The sequence below is a fragment of the Rhododendron vialii genome, chromosome 7a (assembly GCF_030253575.1).
Source record: "Rhododendron vialii isolate Sample 1 chromosome 7a, ASM3025357v1".
Lineage (NCBI taxonomy): Eukaryota > Viridiplantae > Streptophyta > Magnoliopsida > Ericales > Ericaceae > Rhododendron > Rhododendron vialii.
In genome coordinates this window covers 7,931,590-7,950,692 of record NC_080563.1, presented here as the reverse complement: position 1 = coordinate 7,950,692, position 19,103 = coordinate 7,931,590, and the positions used below count along the sequence as shown (strand labels likewise).

General features: G+C 39.2%; 4 protein-coding genes across 7 annotated transcripts in view; 1 reads left to right on the top strand and 3 right to left on the bottom strand.

The window, feature by feature from the left end:
• Positions 1 to 19,103, top strand: part of LOC131334762 (uncharacterized) — a 64,544-nt gene that overhangs the window by 31,473 nt on the left and 13,968 nt on the right. The window contains exon 11 of one of the 2 annotated variants that reach the window (XM_058369997.1): positions 10,650 to 11,120. The exons of the other annotated variant lie outside the window; for it this stretch is intronic. The gene's annotated coding sequence lies outside the window, so the exon portion shown is untranslated. Of the gene's footprint in view, positions 1 to 10,649; positions 11,121 to 19,103 lie in introns of those variants that run through there. 2 annotated transcript variants of the gene reach the window in all.
• On the bottom strand, positions 1,340 to 16,135 carry LOC131334756 (putative disease resistance protein At3g14460). 3 transcript variants are annotated; one of them, XM_058369989.1, is made up of 5 exons: positions 13,748 to 16,135; positions 12,609 to 12,714; positions 12,078 to 12,173; positions 2,157 to 2,238; positions 1,340 to 1,690 (listed from the first exon to the last, which is right to left on the bottom strand). In XM_058369989.1, exon 1 carries the CDS (start codon positions 16,133 to 16,135, stop codon positions 13,751 to 13,753), a length of 2,385 nt encoding a protein of 794 aa, XP_058225972.1. In that variant the 3' UTR covers positions 1,340 to 1,690; positions 2,157 to 2,238; positions 12,078 to 12,173; positions 12,609 to 12,714; positions 13,748 to 13,750. The 3 variants fall into 3 exon arrangements, with proteins under 3 accessions (XP_058225972.1, XP_058225974.1, XP_058225971.1); XM_058369991.1 differs by lacking the exons at positions 2,157 to 2,238; positions 12,078 to 12,173; XM_058369988.1 differs by lacking the exons at positions 12,078 to 12,173; positions 12,609 to 12,714.
• LOC131332613 (putative disease resistance RPP13-like protein 1) lies at positions 1,472 to 18,460 on the bottom strand. The gene is made up of 5 exons (XM_058366912.1): positions 17,856 to 18,460; positions 2,990 to 7,084; positions 1,878 to 2,026; positions 1,631 to 1,690; positions 1,472 to 1,511 (listed from the first exon to the last, which is right to left on the bottom strand). The coding sequence occupies exons 1-5, from the start codon at positions 18,171 to 18,173 to the stop codon at positions 1,472 to 1,474; spliced, it is 4,662 nt and encodes a 1,553-aa protein (XP_058222895.1). The 5' UTR covers positions 18,174 to 18,460.
• On the bottom strand, positions 16,244 to 17,859 carry LOC131334760 (putative disease resistance RPP13-like protein 1). Its single transcript, XM_058369995.1, has one exon. The coding sequence runs from the start codon at positions 17,786 to 17,788 to the stop codon at positions 16,244 to 16,246; it is 1,545 nt and encodes a 514-aa protein (XP_058225978.1). The 5' UTR covers positions 17,789 to 17,859.

Sequence of the window (19,103 nt, the reverse complement as noted above, 5' to 3'; positions counted from 1 at the left end):
ATATAGCCATCCATATGCTTCCTAGCCGTTGGAAACTAGCCGTTGGAAACTAGCCGTTTGAAACTAGCCGTTGGAAACTAGCCGTTGGAAACTAGCCGTTTGAAACTAGCCGTTGGAAACTAGCCGTTTGAAACTAGCCGTTTGATAGAGTGGTCATCCGGGTGGTCGTCCGGTTGTCACAGCTTTCTGTTCAGACAGCCGGCTTGTCAGCCGGTTCGTCAACCTGTGGCTCACAATTTCATCTAAATAAACCGTTAAAGCATGTATTGAGCTCAATAAAGTCTTTGTAAATATAAATCATGAATCCAAGAGACTTTATGCTATATTTCAAGGTCACGAAAATATTTAATTCGGGAATCGACTTTTCGATAATTTTGTATTTGCCGAATAAAAATATCATTGAATTAATCATCAAAATAATTAATAGAGATGCATATAAATTTTCACAAATTATAATGCATACATTTTTCAACAAAATTGATTCCAGGTAAGTTCAAAAATAGGCAGAAACGGGAGAGAAGCCTTCTGTTTGGTACTTCTCAGGTTAAAGATGTGAATTCTTGTCAATAACGAAATCGCATCCTGTAAACCAGCGTTGATTTTTCTGGTTTTGGTCTTGCCAAGAGTGTTCTCCTTGAACACGATTTTGCCGTAATACACATCCCATGTTCAAGACGTTAGGTTGCGTCACTACGAAAGTCGGCTTTTGTGGAGCTGACTCTGAGTTGTATGACATATTATTGTCCTGGAACTGTTTCTGTGGAATATTAGCTAATAGTGCATGGGAATTCTTATAGTATATGGTAGTTGTTCTTTAGTTTTGTGAGATGCTGCGAAAATATAAAGATAAGAATAATCTAGCACAGTTGGAACTTGAATTTTAGAAGGAAGGCAAAGTGCGCGTTGCAGATTTCGAAGCCAACTCGTTTAATCTAGAGTAGCCAGCCGTTGCACAAATTGTTAGATCAAGGGCACGGCATCTCATTCCATTATGAAATCACTTGATGCTTGCTCTTGGCTGTATAACAAGATCATCAAGAAATAAAAGCAATAAACCAATTCTTCACCACTAGACATAAATCATCATCTTCTTGTTTCATAGTGTGCTCGTATCATAGTTGGTCCAGAGAATGAGTAGATTAACAAGAGCTTAACGAGGCTTTCACCCTCATTTCAAATGGAGGACACATGGGAATATCATGGGTGGTACCAGTCCACTAAACCACTAATAGTAAAGCTTTAATGAACACAAAAAGCTGATAGAAAAATCCTCAAAATTTCTGTAAATATGCAGGATTAGGCGGAGCTACAAGGCACGATTCAAGAACAATATTATGAAATATGAGTCTAGTAGCTTAAAAGTCTTACAGAGAATCAGAAATAATACTACCAAATAAGTGGAGGACGATTTGATTAACAAATGAGAGTGTTGGAAGAAGGAAAGTCGGAAGAACAACATAATCAAAGGCATTTAGACACCACATAGCAATTTAACCTTCATAGTTCTGTCACTACAAACAAGACTTGAAATCTTATAACGCAAATACGCACACACCTAAATATATTTTGACCGTCCAGTTGGATACATCCTGAGCTCTGAAAACACATTGAGACTTGAGAGCACCACAACCTGAAAATTGACCATGCTAAACTCCAAATGGTTGGTGCCAAAAATGTATCAGTTGAAGGGCTGCAAAATTTGAGAAATGTGAGAAAGTTAGCACAAGCTTTAGATAAACCCTAGTCAAGTACTTTTTTTTTTTTTTTGAACCATAGTCAAGTACTTGATTCATTAGTATTTGCTCAAAGAATCAGAAGTAAAATAAAAAACTAAATGCATTTAGATGCTCACGGTTTATGCAATCATCTGAATATACAAAACATAGGCCCACGGCTTTTTGCAAATGTCTGATGCCATTTGACTACTCTTGTTTGCCATCCGATATAGTCGTGCATGGAAAGAAATGCAAAAATAGGCCATGCTTTCTGCCAGAGTTTCGACTTGTGCTTGTCCGAAAATCTCACACTAGTGGATTTTCATAAAGCACATGATAAAAGACATAAACAAAAAGAATTTTCTAATGACAACTATGCAGAAAACACACTTTTGGACAGAGAAAATTAGGAGTGTTAAAAGTTATGGAAGGATTGGATACCGTGTCCCTTCATCTTGTTGCAAAGTATCACTTGAGAAAATGACATTCCAAAGAAGTATAACACAGTCTCCACTTCTCAAAACTGCAGTAGTGCAAACAGACAAGAAAATAAAGTTGAGGCTCTTGATCTATCATATATGGTCATGAATTTCAATAATAAAAGAAAACACCTATAATCGTAATAACTTTTGACTGCCATTTTACCTTAAGGCACCAAAATAAATTATCATGTAGACATTAAAAATCAAACATTTTACTGATTATAATAGTATTATAAATCATGCTCATCATATCTTTATTCATGACTCTCTCTCTCTCTCTCTCTCTCTCTCTCTCTCCTCTCTTATTATGTCAAAAATTATACAATGTCAAATCACAGAACAGTTTGATCACAATACAATATTTTTTTTGCCATTCGTTAATTCTAATCTAGTCTATCCTAGGGGAGTTGGGGATGTGGATGAGTGCTTACGGGAATCGAACATTGCCCATATGCATGAGAGTACAAGGGAGGCACCAACTGCACTCTACTCCACTTGCCGGTTTGATTACAATTGAATGTGTTTAAATGTTTGAAAGGGTTGAATGTAAATTAGTTAACAAATTAAGGACCAAAATTGGTGTCTAAAAATCGATATCTGATTATATATGCGCGTGTGTGAGTGTGAACCATGTGGCGCGTGGTAGGAGTTGGTCGACCATGAAATGTACATTACGTAGTGGATATTAAACAAAACCAAGACATTTTCAGAAAAAAACAAAACCAAGATAGATTTATTAGTTAGAGAAAACCAAGAAGAAGTGGATATTAGTATTTTTGATGTAAAACGCACCTGGGGCATAGTATCTTGGGGTCTGCCGTCTAGGCAGACTAGAGGGATGTGAGAAATGAGGGGCCAATATTGGCCTTTCTTCTTTTCACATCTCTCTTTCAGTAAAGGACATCTGTAGATCCTCAACCCCAAAAGCGAGGGAGGCAGGCGGAATGCTTGATCCTCTGCAGAAAACGATTCGACGTTGGGGCAATCACCGATCCACAGTTCTGAAAGCGAGGGAAGCTGCCCTAGCTCTGTAATGGTCGTGAGCTTGGGGCATTTCCAGATTTGAAGTCCTCCAAGACAGGGGAGGTTTTGAAAGTCCTTGCAATAGAGCTTCTCCAGATTTGGGAACTTATAGATACGCAGGGTGGTCAGAGAAGGGGGCAACCACTGCATCATCCCATCTTTTTCTTCTGCTGGAAATGATGCCCCGCTGTAACGTCCGAGATTAAGAGTTGTGAGGGAGGACAATCTATGCATACCCCACTCTGATCGGGGCTTATTACCCATGTCGACATTGACAATTCCAAGCATAGTGAGGTTGGTGAATTGGGCATTGTTCAGAATGTAGGACACGAGTCCTGTAGCTGAAGCGCAATTATCTACAGACAACTTTTGAAGAGAAGTGAGGTTGTTATAGACACGGTATGGCAGGCCCTTGAGTTTTTTGCACTGGTAGATCTGCAATTCCCTTAGATTGGTTGCGGTGAACCATCCTTCTGGAATGCATTCCAAATTATCACAATCATAAATCTCCAATTGTCTGAGATTCTTGAGACATCCACCGTTATAATTATTTTGCATCAGATCCGACAAGGATTTGAGGCTCTCACAGCTATTGATCAACACACATTCAAGAGATGGACAATTGATTTTCATCCCTTCCTCTGCCAGTATTGACTCTAGATTTCGACAATTATCAAGCCACAGTGATTTGAGAGTGAGTGGTAGCCCAGTTTTGGAACAACTTAAGTACGTGAGTGATGGACACCCACTTACTTCCAATAACTCAAGACTATTCTGCATCGTAAACTCTGGTAGGGACTGCAGAACGTCACAATACCTAATGCGAAGTGTTGTTAGAGTAGATGGCAAACCTTCCTTGGGAAAAGAGATGAGACATGGACAATCGAAGATTATAAGATCTTGAAGATATTTGAGGTTGTGCAGCCCCTGTGGTGGATTCTCCAGCTTTTCACAAGATGTTATTTCCAAATGCTCCAGCATCATTAAGTAAGGCAGCTCCTCATGCTGCTGTAGCCCTTCCTCATTGTCTTTGTTATCATCTTCTTCACAAAAGGAAATAAGTTGAGGGCATTCTTCGATCCTTAAACATCGGAGGGCAGGGAGTCGGTGTCTCCGTCTCACGTCATTCTTCCACAGTGAGGTGAGTTCTTGACAACCACGGATAAAGAGTTCTTGGACTCCTGTTAGCTGTTGAAGAAACCAACTAGGTAGGCATCTAAGACCCTGCATATTTTCAACTGTAAGGAAAATCAACGAGCTCAAATGGCTACACCTTGCATTTTCCAACATTGCTTCATTACCCAATTTTGGATTACAAGAGTCCAGAATCGAAACATGTGTGAGAGATAGAGAGATGAGTGCCTCAAATTGAAGCATGTTCCTCACTTGATTCGGCTCTGTAGGACCTTGAACCCATGCAAAAACCAACAGTGGGCACACTTCAATCTCCAGCTTTTTTAAGCCAGGAAGATTTTCGGGCAATTTACCCAAAAGCTTGGGACACCTTTTAATGGAGAGCTCTGACAAGTGAATAAATGCTTGAGCTCTCTCCTCGACTCTAAAATGAGACCAATCTTGCCATTCGGGCATGTCCTCTAAGGTTAAAATCTGAAGAGCTGGGAAAGGATTTGAGCAGCCCAACCCATAGAACTCAAGTCCAATATTCTCTACTGCTTTCATCCCTTGAATGTGAAGATTTTCAAGTGACGGTAATTGACCCAAATGAGGTAAGGAAATGCAATTTTCACAGTTTTGGAACTTCAAAGATACCATATTACAGAACAAAGAATTTCCCATCCAAGTCGGAAATGTTAGACCATGGTAACCAATAATGGTAAGCTCTTTTAGCTTATTGTGAGGTCTTAGCATGTCAAGCACTTCAGATTCAACAATTTCGTTGCGAGAATTATCTGATATATTACTCCACATCATCAGCAGGACATCTAAGCCTTGTTTATCATTTAAGTTGGCCCTGTTGGCATCCAGAGCATCCGCCACATTCTCCAAACCTGATATGCAAAGAGTCCCTCTAAGATGAATCAACTTTTCCAACTCATTTATGGTAGACCCCTCATCTTGGCTGATAACAAAGTTCGATAATGTCTGGAGACACGTCAATTCACCTATTTTTGGTGGCATTTCTTGTAAAGAATCTGCACCAGTAACATCAAGATGCCTCAAATTAACAAGGTTACTCGTGGTTGCAGGCAACTTGTTGAGGTTTTTACAGTCTCTCAACATCAGTGTTTGTAGGTTGTAAAGAGTGCTTATTGATTCCGGTAATGTGGCAATTAAGGCACATGAAAGGTCAAGGAACCTCACATGTTTCAAATCTCCAATCGAACTCGAAAGTTCATAGATTCCATATCTTCTCAAACTACGCACTCGTAAACGACTAAGACTCGGCAACAGATGGAGGGGAACATTGCTTGTTAAAAAGGATGTCCGGTAGTTACTGGTATCTCGATCTCTCAATCCAAACGGTAAAAAAGACCGCACATTTTTGGCTTTTCGAAAGGCCTCAAATCTTTTTATGCCATCATGATAGCCACGTATGTAGGATGAATGACGAGCCTTGGCAATATTTTTATCATCCTCATTGTTTTGAAGCATGTCGTCTAGCCTAAAATAAGTTCTTCTTGCAACAAACTGAGCTAAATCGTTGATGAGGTCGTGCATCACAAATAGCGAGAATTCACCACTACTTGATGGCTGAAAAAAAGATCTCGATAACAATTCGCGGAAGTACTCACATCCAAGATCTTCCATTTGTTTATGCCCTGTTGGCTTCTGTATTAAGCCTTCTGCCATCCACCAGAAAACGAGTTTCTTCTCCTCAAATTCGTAATCCTTAGGCAGTACGGAACAATATCCAAAACACTTCTTCAAATGTGAAGGGAAGTGATAGTAGCTTAATCTCAAAGCTGGAAGAATGTCACTTTCTTTGTCCGATAACTCCCACATCTTACTGTTCAATACGTCTTCCCATTCATCATCTCTCAATTTACACCGTAGAAGTCCACCGAGAGTCCTCGCAGCCAAAGGCAATCCTCCACATTTTTTCACAATTTTTCGACCAAGTGAAACTAAATTTGGACTTTCATCTATATTTCTATTCTCAAATGCATGTTCTGCAAACACCGACCAACAATCATCCTCTGATAGTTCCTTCAGGGGATGATGATATGTATCGGTTCCGGCCATCATGAATGCAACATCCCTATTACGCGTTGTTACTATTACTTTACTTCCTAAGGCTCCAACATTAAAAGGACTCTTTAAACATCTCCAATCACCGTAGTTTTTGTTCCAGACGTCATCTAGAACAATCAAGAACTTCCTACCATCCAAAGCCTTTATCAATTGAACTTGAACTTCATTCAAGGTTTTATAATCACGAGTGTGAGGGGCAATAGACTCTAGAATCGCTGTTGTCACTCCCATAATGTCAAACTTTTCAGAAACACAGACCCACACTTTGATTTCAAAATGTCTCTCAACCATTTCGTGGTTATAGACCATTTGAGCAAGGGTTGTCTTCCCGACTCCACCCATGCCCACAATCGGAACAACACCAACTTTTACATCATTTGATTGATCACGGAGGAGCAACTCTATTATCGCCTTTTGATCCCCATCCCTACCGTACAAACGAGTTTCGTGCATCAAAGATGAAGTGGGTGGTATTTGTGGAGATCTACTAGAGTGTCCCGCATCAACAATTTGCAAGTCAAGCCCCGTTCTTCGGTCAAAGAGATCCTTCAACCTCTTAGTCATCTCATCCATCTTGGACCTCATTCTAAAATCTGAAACCAGGGTGCTCGGATCGAAACGCGTACAACAAGTAGGTATGAGGGCACGAACCTTGCTGGTGCTGCCTCGAGACTCCTTCTTCAACACTTGTTGCCGCAATGCTTCGGTGGAGAACTCGTCTAGCATGTCGTCCAGATCATAAGCCAAGTCCTCGAGATCCTCCAGCCACCGTTGGATACCCCTTAGTTCGGTCCTCGTTTGCTTCTCTTCAGCATCAGCTAGCATGGCATCGATTTGTTCCAACATTGTGCTCCATTTCGTGAGCAGAGCATCAATCTTCTCCCTCCGGGCAAAGCTCAACAACTCTTGGGAGGTCAACACTCTGACCAGCCCCTTAACGAAACCACCGAGAAAGATTTCCGCCACAACCATTGTTTCTTTTTCGCCCTCTGATGAAAGACGAGCAACAAAGGAAGAAAGACGATAGTGTTGCGTAGATTTTCAGAACCCAAACCAAACTTTAGTGATACAATAATATTTAGGGCACGCCTGATTGGTTATGTAGAATGAATTTAATTGGCTGAATGAATTTATTGTTTGAATCCATCCGACAGAGTTAACTATGAGATACTATAAAACAACATTGATAAGGGTTGGCCTGTTTTGGATCTCACAAAAATACAAAAAAATATTTATAAATTTTAAAATATTTTTTATGGGGTTCTATAAGTAATCTACTTCAACGGATATTAGTAAGTTTTCTTTTCTGGTTCATTTCATCACATATCCTCTTATTTGGATATGCATATGAACCTAACCGACTAGGAAAGAAAAAAGAAAAGGAAATCATAGTGGATCACAGAGATACATACATCATATAGTTACACTACATCTTATGTGGAGCCCATTTCGGTCTCATAAAAATTCAAAAAAATAACTATAAATTTTAAAATATTGTTTTATGGGACCTTGTAAAAAAATCAATTCCAACAGATATCGATAAGTATTACTTATGAATTTGTAGGGATAAAACTGTGCAATATTTTTGTGAAACCCAAAATGAATCCCACATAAGATAGTGTAACTATGTAGTGTAAAAATGTAATGTACTATCTTTAGTGCTCTTTAAAAGATGCACGACATAAATTTATTTATTTTTTGAGTAAGATCTGATGCATCTTTTTCGCTTTACTGTTACAATTTTTGAACAAAATACTAAAATTAGGGGCAAAGAAGCCCGATTGGTTTTCGTAACATGGCTACCGGAAGGAATGTAATTCTATTTAGTCTTGAGGAGTATCACGTTACCCGGCTAATGTGGTGTCCGAGTGGGCACATCTGAGCTGTCCAAAAGTGTATTAGATAGTTTAGATTGAAACACTCTCTTTTCACTTTCTCCTACTTTTTTCTCTTTCTAAATTTGAGCCGTCCAAAATCGAAATGAACGATTTGAATGCACCGAGTGGATACCACATAGTACCCACTCAGCATTGAAAAATTTCTCGTGATGGTGGGTTCTGACACGGGAAGAAAACCTGCTCCAGATTTGTAAAAGCAGTGCAAAGAAATGGGCTCCCTGCTCCAGCTTTGTAAAAGCATACAAAGCAAAAGTGTCGGTAGGCTGAATGTGAGCTCCAAAGGAATCTATCAATCTTCCTCTTTTTGGGGAATTTGCATTTAAGTGGGAGTTGGGGCAAAACATGTCGAACTCATGGAGAGATTTTTACGGAATTGCATAAATATGAAACAGAGGAAATTGTTCTTTTTATGAACCTAAGTTGTCCCTTTTATGAACTTAAAATACACCTTATTTTTTCTAAGAAAAACAACCAGTGAAGCAAATTGGTAGTTAGTAGCATAACTTCTTCACATTTCCAAATAAAACCAAATAAGACATTTCAAGTAGCTAGAATCTAAAAGCAAAAGTATAAAGTGAATGGTAGAAAACATACACTTTATTTTTTTTTTATTATTTCTCTTTCTAAAAGATTACGCAAAAGACACTAATCTCAAAGTATTTTAAAAACTCAAATTTGCAAGTAACCTAGATTCCAAATTTCTCAGAAAACAATGGAAATGGTAAGGAGATTGAAGAAAATGCTCAACAAATTGAACACCCAAGAAGTTTGGACCGGGAGATCCTGCCAAGAAGGGGTGCTTAATTGGCAGGGGTGCCGAGCATATTTCGGCCGTTCAAAAGTGTTTTGGACAGCCTTGATGCAAAGGTACCGAATGCATTTAAAAAAAAAAGAAAAGGAAAATGAAAAGATGTTTCGATCCGGACCATCGATTTTGAGATGAACGGCCAGATTGACCGCTCGGCAGAGGTGCTGCTAGGCAGGGTCCCCGGGTCCAAGAAGTTCATAGAGGGGGCAACTTAGGTTCATAGAAGGGGCAACTTAGGTTCATAGAAGAAGCAACTTAGTTTCATAGAAGGAGGAACTTAGGAAACCTAGATTCGACTATAACCGACTCTATGTATGGGGAATTTTTTTCCCTCCGTTTCATGTATGGGGAATTTTTTTTTTTCTCTGTTCTATATTTATGCAATTCTGAAAAAACCTCTCTATGAGTTGGGTATTATTTGCCCCAACTCCCACTGAAATGCAAAAACCCCTTCTTTTTTCTACTTGAAAGCTGTGGCCAACTTAAGGACGGAGCCAAGATTTCGTAAATACGGGGACCAGATTATGAACAACAAGATTTTGAAATTTCAAAATTCGGAAATCTAACAATTTGTTTGGTTTAGATTTTGAGTGAGGTTTTTAGATAATCAGTGGAGAGAGATAGAAAGAGAATGAGATTAATAATTGAAAAAAAATAACTTATGGGAGACCATAAGCTGAGAGAGAAATTGAATTTTGGGACCCAAAATAAACACATTCTTAAGCATTTAAATATCTAAATAACACCCAATACAGAATATAATTCTTAACAAATAAAAAAATAACTAATATTTATATTAAAATTTGAAAAAAAAAAAACCCGAAACACCCCCATACGCTCACAAGTAGCTTGTCACTCACCTCTTACCAAATCATTTACTTTTTCTTAATGTTTTTTGATGTTGTGAGACACAGTACTTTTCGTGAGTCGGGATATATAGTACTAGTCTGCATAAAGCTAAAGGAAAGAGACGATTAGTCCAAACAATAGCATAAAGCGGAGTATAAGTTGTCTATGACATGTGACTATTAAAGAGGGAAAGAATAAGTTAGGCCCTCATTCGTACTGCTTCGAATAGGGGCGGGAACTGAGAAGAGCCGGAATACTCGGACATGCCAAAATGAGGTCACCCGACTGAACCGCTTTTCCTCTCAAAACGGGCCGTATGGTACGAGATTAATAACATTGCTTTGAAGGCAAACCGGAGGTCAGTAATGAAAGACTTAATAAACATTTTTTGGTTCATCATTCACTTGACCACCCAGAATAGATAATAAACATTCTAGTGTACCTCAATTGTTGGCGATGGGTACACCATTTCGCATGGTTTCCTTTTAGTTTTGCTTTCTTTTAATTTTAAGATTGACTTCGTCTATTTGTGCTTTTGAAGTTAACAACTAAAATTCCCCTTTCTTTGCACACTCCAAGTTTCTTTTTTCCCCGTCTGCATAGTATTTTGTTTGTCAAAGTATAATTAGTGATTATGTCTTTGTGGTTGTTCAATTTCCAGGTTGTCTTCATTTTTGTTGACTGAGAATTGGGGGACTGGAAACTGAAACGTCTGGTCGAACTGGTAATGCTTGAAATCTTCTGACCATGGATGTCGGGTGAGTTAATGGGAACCAGGGTTTTGAGTAAAATGATTTTATGAGGTAAGCGCATCTGCGCATGGGATATGGTACCAACCTTAAAAAGTGCTATATATGGAGGAGTGCTTTTCATTTCGTTTTCCTTTCATTTTTTTGGGGGTATTTGTGATGAGATGTGAGACTTGTAACGAGAAAACAAGAAAATGACGGCCAAGTGCCGCAATTCTGAGGATTATTTTATTTTTGAGAAAACGCTATCTGAGGTTAGCAGGAGTTTTTTTTTTAGCAATAATAGGGCATATCAGACTTGTTAAGTTGGATCATATTTGAAGTACAGTTGTATTTAGCTTGTGAAATCGATAGCATTTACAAGAGTAATGCTATTCAAACGACGAAGGACCAGTCTCGCGTTATGCATGTACTGAATGAATGCCACCTCCGTGCATGAAAACTTTGTACTTCGTATTATTCTTTTTCTTTGCGAGTATAGCATTTCCAGGGTGAGAGCATTTTGGTAGTCCGGAACTACCTATGGGGGATATATTTTTCACTTCAAATATTGCTGCCCTAAGTCTTCCTAGGTTCCAAATCCAGCTCGCACCGTGATGTTGATGTTCTTGCATGCTCAAAGAAAAGTTGCACCCACGGTGGTTGATTTGAAGGAAGGATTGTGCAACTGACTCTGAGTTGTATGACATTATTATTGTCATGGAACTGTTTCTGTTGAATATTAGTGAATAGTGCATGGGAATTCTTTTAGTACATGGTAGTTGTTCATTAGTTTGTTCGTGTCTGTTACTTTTAGACCTTTTGTGCTGTTGATTTGGAATTGTGAGATGCTGCGAAAATATAAAAATAAGAATAAGCTAGCACAGTTGGAACTTGGATTTCCATGCATTATTTGACGGGTACATGGTCACGATGGTATTCATTTTTTTCCCTACAATTTTGCTTTGAGATACAGCGGGAGAGTACAGCCCAGAGAACGGGAAAGTCTGCGTTGCAGTTTCGAAGCCAACTTGGTTAGCAGAATTGGTTGATGGAAATTGGAAAACATCTTTGATTAGGAACAAGGCATGATTCAAGCAAAATATTACGAAATGTTCTATGAGTCTAGTAGCTTAAAAGTCTTTACACATCATTGGAAATGATACCAAATAAGTGGAGGACGATTAACAAATGATAGTGTTGGAGGAAGGGAAGTATGAAGAACAACATAAGCAAAGGTATTTAGACACCACATAGGAATTTAACCTTAATAGTTTTGTCACTTGAAGACTTGAAATCCAATGACGCAAATACGCACGCACATAAATATATTTTGACCGTCCAATTGAATATATCCTAACCTCTGAAAACACATTGAGACTTGAGAGCACCACAACCTGAAAATTCACCATGCTGAACTCCAAATGGTTGGTGCCAAAAACGTATCAGTTGAAGGGCTGCAAAATTTGAGAAATGTGAGAAAGTTAGTGCAAGCTTTGGATAAACCCGAGTCAAATGTTTGATCTATTATATTTGCTGAAAGAATCAGAAGCAAAACCAAAAACTAAATGCATAAAAATATGCTCCACAGCGTTATGCAATCATCCGAAGACAAACAATAGGCCCACGGCTTTATGCTACAGTCTAATGCGCTTTGACTACTCTTGTTTGCCATCCGACATTGTTGTGCATGAAAAGAAATGCAAAAATAGGCCATGCTACTATCAATCTTATGCAACAGTTGCGAGTCTTGCGACTTGAGCTTTTGCTAAAATCTCACAACTGTGGATGTCCATTAAGTGCAGGATAAAAGACATAAAATAAATAAAATAAAGATTTTCTAACGACAGCAAAGTAGAAAACACACTTGAACAGGGAAAAAATTATTTTACCGAAAGCTTTGAATAATTGAATACTGGCTCCCTTCCTCTTGTTGCAAAGTATCACTCGTGAAAATGACCTTCCAAAGAAGCATAACACACTCTCCACTTCTCATAACTGCAGCAGCGCAAACAGAGGAGGAAATAAAGTTAAAAGAGCTCTTGATCTATCATATCTGGTCACGAATTACAAAATTAAAACAACACCCAACCATAATAGGTCCCGTTCCGCTAAGTGAAATAATAAGTACTTATTTTTTGAATTAAAGATGATGTATCGCGAGAGAATGATCTGCCTCGTAAAGCGAAAAATAAGAACCTTAGCGGAACTGGACTAACTCTACTACAATTTTACCTTACGACCAATGGAGGCACCAGAAACTTTTCTCAACTAAACATTAAGCATCAAAGATTTTAATTGATTACAACATATTAGAAATCACGCTTATCATATCTTTACTTGTTATAATAAAAACGTTTTTTTTTTTTTGCTCTTATTATGTGGAATTATACTAACTGTGTGTTGTTTTATTATTACTTGGAAGACTTTTATCACAATTGAAAGGGTTAAATTAGGACCAAAAAATTAGAGTCTAAAAAAGGTCATCTCTAATTGTATATGCGTGTGTGAACCATGTGGTTTAAGGTAGGAGTATGTCGACCATGTGCAGACAGTCAAGATATTTTCAAAAACTGGAAAAAAAAGAACATAACGAAGATGGATTTATTAGTTTAGTGAAATTAATTACTTCGTCCCAAATTATCTGTTCCTTATGAAAAGTCATGTAATTTTTTGTTCAAAAAAATAAAGTACTTACAAGCATCATTTTTCAAGTTTTTTTACACCAAATTAAAGTACTTCAAAAGTTCTTTAATATGGAGCAAAGAAATATTAAAAAATATGCACGAAAGTATTTTATTTTATTTCTCAAAATTGCGTAGTTTCTCGTAGGAGTCCAGCAATTGGGACGGTGGAAGTAATGCTCAATTAAGCTTGCTAGTATATGGGATTATGGAGAATTGGAGTATTAGGGTGTGTTATACTTTTTTTTTATTTTAATTAAAAATAATATATTATAAAAAAATAATTTTTATAATCTATATAGTAAAACAAGAAATAAGAACTTTAGCTAACCGAACGGGTTTGGTACCTTTTATGGACTGCTTGGGTCAAAGACGAATTTGTCGTCTATCTGGACTTGAGGAATATGAGAGATGAGAACCCAATATTTGCCTTTACCCTTTTCACACCGCCGTTTCAGCAATGGACAATCCCCTTTGATCTCCAATTTCAAAAGCGAGGGAGGCAGCAGCTGCCTCAATCCTTTCTCCTCCGCGGAAAACGACGCGAGGTTGGGGCAATCCCAGATCTCCAGTTCCCAAAGCGAGGGAAGCTGCCCCAGCTCTGTAATGGTGGTGAGCTTGGGGCAACCGCAGATAGCAATTTGTTCGAGGGAGGGGAGGCTTCGAAAGTCCTTGCAAGACAGCTTCTCCAGGTTTTGGAAAAGCACGATTCTCAGAGAGATCAGGGAAGGGGGCAACCACAGCGTCATCCCTTCTTCCTCTTCTTTTGGCGGAAAAGACGCCCAGCCATGATCGTGGAGGTAGAGCAGTCTGAGAGAGGACAATCTGTGCAAACCCCACTCTAAGGGGGAATTATTATTGCCCCCCGTGTCAACTTTGAACAGGTAAAGGGAAGTGAGATTGGTGAAGTAGGAGGAACTCTCTTCTTTCAGAATGTAGGATACGAGTCCGGTTGCCGCAGCAGCAGCGCAACTATCTATTTGCAACTTTTGAAGACTAGTGAGCTGCTGGTGGTGGTGCTGATTGTTGTTGTTGTTGTTGTTGCTGCTGCTGCTGCTGCTGGCATGGTGTGGCAGGCCCTTGAGTTTCTTGCACCCTTTGATGTTCAGTTCTGTAAGATTGGTTGCGGTAAACCATCCTTCTGGAATGGACTCCACATTCTCACAATTGCTTATATGCAATGTGCAAAGATTCCTGGGACATCCACCATTGTAAGTATTTTGCATCACATCAGGCAAGGATTTGAGGCTATCACAATCCCAGACAATAACATATTGAAGAGATGGACAGTTGATTTTCATCCCTTCCTCTGCTAGTACTGATTCCAGATTTTCACATTTTTCAATATAAAGGAATTCGAGAGAGGGCGGTAGCCCAGTTCCGGAAAAACTTAAGTACGTGAGTGATGGACACTCTGAAACACCCAAAAACTCGAGACTATTCAACTCAGGTAGGGACTGCAGAGCGTCACAATCGTATATATCCAGTGTTGTGAGCATAGATGGCAAACCTGTCTTTGGAAAAGAGATGAGACGTGGACAAGTGCGGATGATGAGCTCCTTAAGAGATCTGAGGCTGTGCAACCCTCCTGACAGCTCCGCTTCTTCTTCTCCGTCTTTTCCTTCTTCGTCTTCTTCTTCAAACAAGGAAATAAGTTGGGGGCAACCTTCAATCACCAAAAGTCGTAGGGCAGGGAGATGATGGTGTATTATCGATTCATTCTTCCACAATGATGTGAGGTCTTTACAGCCATAGATGTAGAGTTGTTCGAGTCCCGTCAGCCCTTGAAGAAGCCAACCTGGTAGACTCGTGAGACCCTGAATGTTTTCAACTGTCAGGGAAGTCAGCAAGCTCAAATGGTTGTGCCATGCATCCACCACTGATTCATCATCACCCAATTCTGGATTACCGAAGGAGTCCGGAAATGACACGTCTTTGAGAGATAGGGAGGTGAGTGAATCAAAGTGAAGAGTGTTCCTCACTTCATAAAGCTCTGTAGGTCTTGGAACCCATGCAACCACCAATAGTGGGCACTCTTCAATTTCCAGCTTTCTCAAGCAAGGAAGATTGCTGGGCAATTTACCCAAAAGCTTGGGGCACCTTTTAATGGAGAGCTCTGACAAGAGAACAAATGCTTGAGCTACTTTCTTGACTCCAAAAAGAGACCACTCTTTCCATTCCGGCATGTCCTCCAACGTTAAAATTTGTAGAGCTGGGAATGGATTTGAGCAGCCCAATCCATAGAACTCGAGTCCAACATTCTCTACTGCCTTCATCCCTTGAATGTAGAGTCTTTTAAGCAAGGGTAAGTGCCCCAAAGGTGGCAAGGAAATGCATTTTTCACAATTTTGGAGCTTCAAGCTGATCATGTTAGAGAACAAAGGATTTTCAACCCAAGTTGGAAATGTTAGGCCATGGTAACCACTAATGGTAAGCTCTTTTAACTTCTTATGAGGTCTTAGCATGTCAAGCACTTGTGCTTCAACTCGTCCATTGCGAGAATTATTTGAGATGTTACTCCATTTCATCAACAACACATCTAAGCCTTGTTTATTATTCAAATTGGCCCTCTTGGCATCCAGAGCATCCGCCACATTTTCCAAGCCTGATATACAAAGTGTCCCTCTAAGATGAACTAAGTTGCCCAACTCATTTATGGTAGTCCCCTCGTCTTGGCTAACAATAAAGTTTGATAATGTTTGAAGACTTGTCAATTTACCTATTTTTGGTGGCATTTCTCGTAAGGAATCCGCACCAGTAACATCGAGATGCCGCAAGTTAATAAGGTTACTTGTGTTTCTAGGCAACTTGTTGAGATTTTTACAGTCTCTCAATATGAGTGTTTATAGGTTGTAGAGGGTTCCTATTGATTCCGGTAATGTGGTAATCAAGGCACATGAAAGATCAAGAAACCTCACGTGTTTCAAATCTCCAATCGAACTTGAAAGTTCACATATTAGATAACTTCTTAAACTGAGCACACGTAAACGTCTTAGTTTCGGCAACATATGGAGGGGAACATAGCTGGTCAAGTAGGAGATTGACTCGTTGGAACCTACATCTCTCAATCCAAATGGTAAGAAAGACCGCAAATTTTTAGCTTTTTGGAAGGCCTCAAACTTTTTTATTCCGTCACGATGGCAACGTGTGTAGGAAAAATGCCGGGCCTTGGTGGTATTTTTAGCCTCCTTATTGTTTTCCAGCTCCTCGTCCATTCTAAAACAATTTCTTTTTGCAACAAATTGAGCCAATTCGTGCATGAGGCCATGCATAATAAACAGTGAGACTTCAATACTACTTGACAGTTGAAAAAATGACCTTGATAACAATTCTCGAAAGTACTCACATCCAAGATCTTCCATTTGCTTTTGTCCCACAGGCTTTTGAATTAAGCCTTCCGCCATCCACAAGAAAACTAGTTCCTTCTCCTCAAATTCGTAACCCTTAGGTAGTATAGAACAATATGCAAAACAATTCTTCAAATGAGATGGGAGATGATAGTAGCTTAATATCAAAGCTGGAAGAATGTCACTTTCCTCATCCGATAACTCCCACATCTTACTATTCAATACGTCCTCCCATTCATCATCTGTCAATTTACACTGTAGAAGACCACCAAGTGTCCTCGCAGCCAAAGGCAATCCTCCACATTTTTTCACAATTTTTCGACCAATTGAAACCAAATTTGGACTTCCGTCTGTACTCCTATTCTCAAATGCATGTTGTGCAAACACTGACCAACAATCATCCTCCGATAGTTCCTTCAGGGAATGAACTTTATCAGTTCCGACCATCATCAACGCAACATCCCTACTTCGTGTTGTTACCAGGACTTTACTTCCTGAGGCTCCAAGATTAAAAGGACTCTTTAAACTGAACCAATCACTGCGATTTTTGTTCCAAACATCATCTAGAACAATCAAAAACTTCTTCCCGGCCAAAGCCTTTATCAATTGAACTTGAACTTTATCCAATGCTTTAAAATTGCAAGTGTCAGAAATAGACTCAAGAATTGCTTTTGTCACTTCCATAATGTCAAAATTTTCAGACACATAGACCCAGGCTTTCATCTCAAAATGCTTATTCACCCTTTCGTCATCATTGTAGACCATCCGAGCAAGGGTGGTCTTCCCGACCCCACCCATACCCACAATCGCAACAACACCAACTTTTCCCTTATTCGATTGATCACTTAGGAGCAAGTCTATTATTGCTTTTTTATCCTCATCCCTACCATGCAAACAAGGTTCGTGTATCAAAGATGAAGTGGGTGGTCTTTGTGGAGGTTTAGTATGGTGCCCTGCATTAACATTTTGCAACCCAAGCCCTATTCTTTTGTCAAAGAGATCCTTCAACCTTGTGGTGATCTCATCCATCTTGGACCTCATTTGAAAATCAAAAAACTAGAGTGCTTGGATTGGAACGCGTACAGCAAGTAGGTACGAGGGCACGTACCTTGCTGGTGCTAGCTCGAGACTCTTTCAACACATGTTGTCGCAAAGCTTCAGTGGAGAACTCGTCTAGTATGTCATCCAGATCATAAGCCAAGTCCTCGAGATCCTCCAGCCACAGTTTGATACCCCTTTGTTCTGTCTTCATTTGCTTCTCTTCAGCATCTGCAAGCACGGCATCAATTTCTCCCAACATTCTGCTCCATTTCATTATTAGATCATGAATCTTCTCCCTCCGCGCAAAGCTCAACAAATCTTGGGAGGTCAACATCCTAACCAGCCCCTGAAGGAAAGCAGCAAGAAAGATTTCCGCTACAGCCATTGTTTTCTTTTCCCCCCCTCCTGATGAAAGAAATGCAACAGAGGAAGAAAGAGAATATTGTGTGGAATTGAGAACCAAAAACCAAACGAAAAAGGATATGGGTGCTTTTAGTGAACGCCTGATTGGTTTCCTAGGATGAATTCAATTGGCTGAACTAATTAATTGTTTGAATTGATCAGAGAGTTGACTAAAAAATAAGATAAAATGCCAATGATCTGGGAATAGGACTCACATTGATAATACTCCATCCGTCCCAATTTTCAATCGTTTATGTCTTTCAATCAAAATTTTCAAAATTATACAATATGAATTTTGTTTAATAGTTCTTAACAAGTTCTATAATAAAACAATTTCAAAATCATGAAACATTGTAGATTGAAAGATATAAACTATTAAAAAATGACGTGAATTTAAAAAATGAACAAATAAATTGGGACATTGGGAGTATTAAGTGTTGAGAAAAACATAGGGTATAGAACTTTCATCGGGTAGCTAGGGACTCAGTCAATAATGGCAACTCGATGTGTTTTCGTTTGTTTGTTTGTTTTTTTAATCATATGGCTCTCGATATTGGATCGGTCACAAAGGAGACTTGACCCTTTGCAATTGTGGTCGAGGATAGTTGCAGTACTGTTATTAACAGTCCACATTAAGCACTCAAATCATAACATAAAGCCAGCGCAAGTACTTAGGCCCGGCGGCATGAATCCACTCCCTCCCGGTCTAGTTTTAATCCGGATTACTTCAAAATTCAAAATGCTAAAGAATATATACTCCAAAATGAAGAATCCACCCTAATGGCAATTGTTGGAAAAATAGGATTTTAACCAAAGAGAATTTGGTGGGACCCACACTGCGCGAGGTGGGCCCAAGTGGGATTTAGATACTCCTTGCTAAGGAGTTTAAACCGGTAAAAGAATGAACAAATTC

Bases quoted from the DNA above. Each gene is read 5' to 3' on its own strand.
- LOC131334756 (XM_058369989.1), bottom strand. From the start codon at position 16,135: ATGCCACCAAAAATAGGTAAATTGACAAGTCTTCAAACATTATCAAAC.
- LOC131332613 (XM_058366912.1), bottom strand. From the start codon at position 18,173: ATGGCTGTAGCGGAAATCTTTCTTGCTGCTTTCCTTCAGGGGCTGGTT. The intron at 2,027-2,989 runs GTGCGTTTTACA...AAAATCCACTAG, and splicing joins CCCAAGATACTATGCCCCAG to TGTGAGATTTTCGGACAAGC. The intron at 1,691-1,877 runs GTATATTCAGAT...CAAATTTTGCAG, and splicing joins AAGCCGTGGGCCTATGTTTT to CCCTTCAACTGATACATTTT.
- LOC131334760 (XM_058369995.1), bottom strand. From the start codon at position 17,788: ATGAGGTCCAAGATGGATGAGATCACCACAAGGTTGAAGGATCTCTTT.